The sequence below is a fragment of the Helianthus annuus genome, chromosome 11 (genome assembly GCF_002127325.2).
Source record: "Helianthus annuus cultivar XRQ/B chromosome 11, HanXRQr2.0-SUNRISE, whole genome shotgun sequence".
Classification (NCBI taxonomy): domain Eukaryota; kingdom Viridiplantae; phylum Streptophyta; class Magnoliopsida; order Asterales; family Asteraceae; genus Helianthus; species Helianthus annuus.
In genome coordinates this window covers 55,607,329-55,608,290 of record NC_035443.2, presented here as the reverse complement: position 1 = coordinate 55,608,290, position 962 = coordinate 55,607,329, and the positions used below count along the sequence as shown (strand labels likewise).

General features: G+C 34.1%; 1 protein-coding gene across 1 annotated transcript; it reads right to left on the bottom strand.

Annotated features, from left to right (window-relative positions):
- Window positions 1-27: 27 nt before the first annotated feature.
- LOC110926708 (basic blue protein) lies at window positions 28-619 on the bottom strand. The gene is made up of 2 exons (XM_022170416.2): window positions 394-619; window positions 28-227 (listed from the first exon to the last, which is right to left on the bottom strand). The coding sequence occupies exons 1-2, from the start codon at window positions 569-571 to the stop codon at window positions 28-30; spliced, it is 378 nt and encodes a 125-aa protein (XP_022026108.1). The 5' UTR covers window positions 572-619.
- Window positions 620-962: the final 343 nt, after the last annotated feature.

Genomic DNA, 962 nt, shown 5'->3' with positions numbered 1-962 from the left:
TAATATTGCAATTTTTATTATCATTGCTTAAGATGCAGAGATTTGAAGCTTCATGCCAGCAGCACAATGACCAGGGAAACCACAAATGAAGTTGTTAAGACCCTTCACAAGGGTAATTTGGTCATTTCCACTTGTGTACACCTTGTCGCTTGGGGTGGCGCTGCACCCATCATATCCTTCCTCGCTCACTACCACAACATTATGTGCTCCTTGTTGATAGTTAAACACTGTTACGATCATAAAAAAAAATAATACAATTAAATAAGCATTTATTTGTTGTTAAACTGTTCTTTTATTAATTCAACATATATTAAGTTAAGTAATTGGTTGAGACTATATAATTTTGTAGCTAATGTAGGCATGTAAAGTGATGATAGTATTTAGAGAGGATACCAAGGATGTCGTCGGCCTTGAACGTCTTGCCTTCCTCCCAACCTCCGATGTTAGACGACCAACCATTGTCATCGCCAACAACATAAGTAGCAGCCTGAGTTACCTCGCATTGAAGCACCACCAGTAGGAGACAGAGCGCCGCCATTGCTACCCTTGCACTGCCTCTTCCCACAGCCATGATTCACAAAACAAAAGATGAGGATTTGATGATTAGTGTGTTTTTAATTGTGGGATGTTCGTGTGGATATCAAAGCTATTTATAGCCAAAATAATAACTCATATCGATTTTGGAAGATTCATATTATTTAGAAAAAAAGTATTTAAAGTAGTTATTTATAAAAATCACGAAAATAACAATTTTGTAATATAATTATAGTTTATTGTTATATCATAACAATTTATGTTATCTATTTATAGTTATACTATGAGTCTATGACACTTTTGATCTCTATGACTATTGTAATGAGATACGTGAATTTTTTTTTTTTGAACGGCAAATCGCTTTATATATATATATAAAGAGCCAGCAAGAAACTGGGAGAATCCAAAACAAGAAACACAAAAAAAAA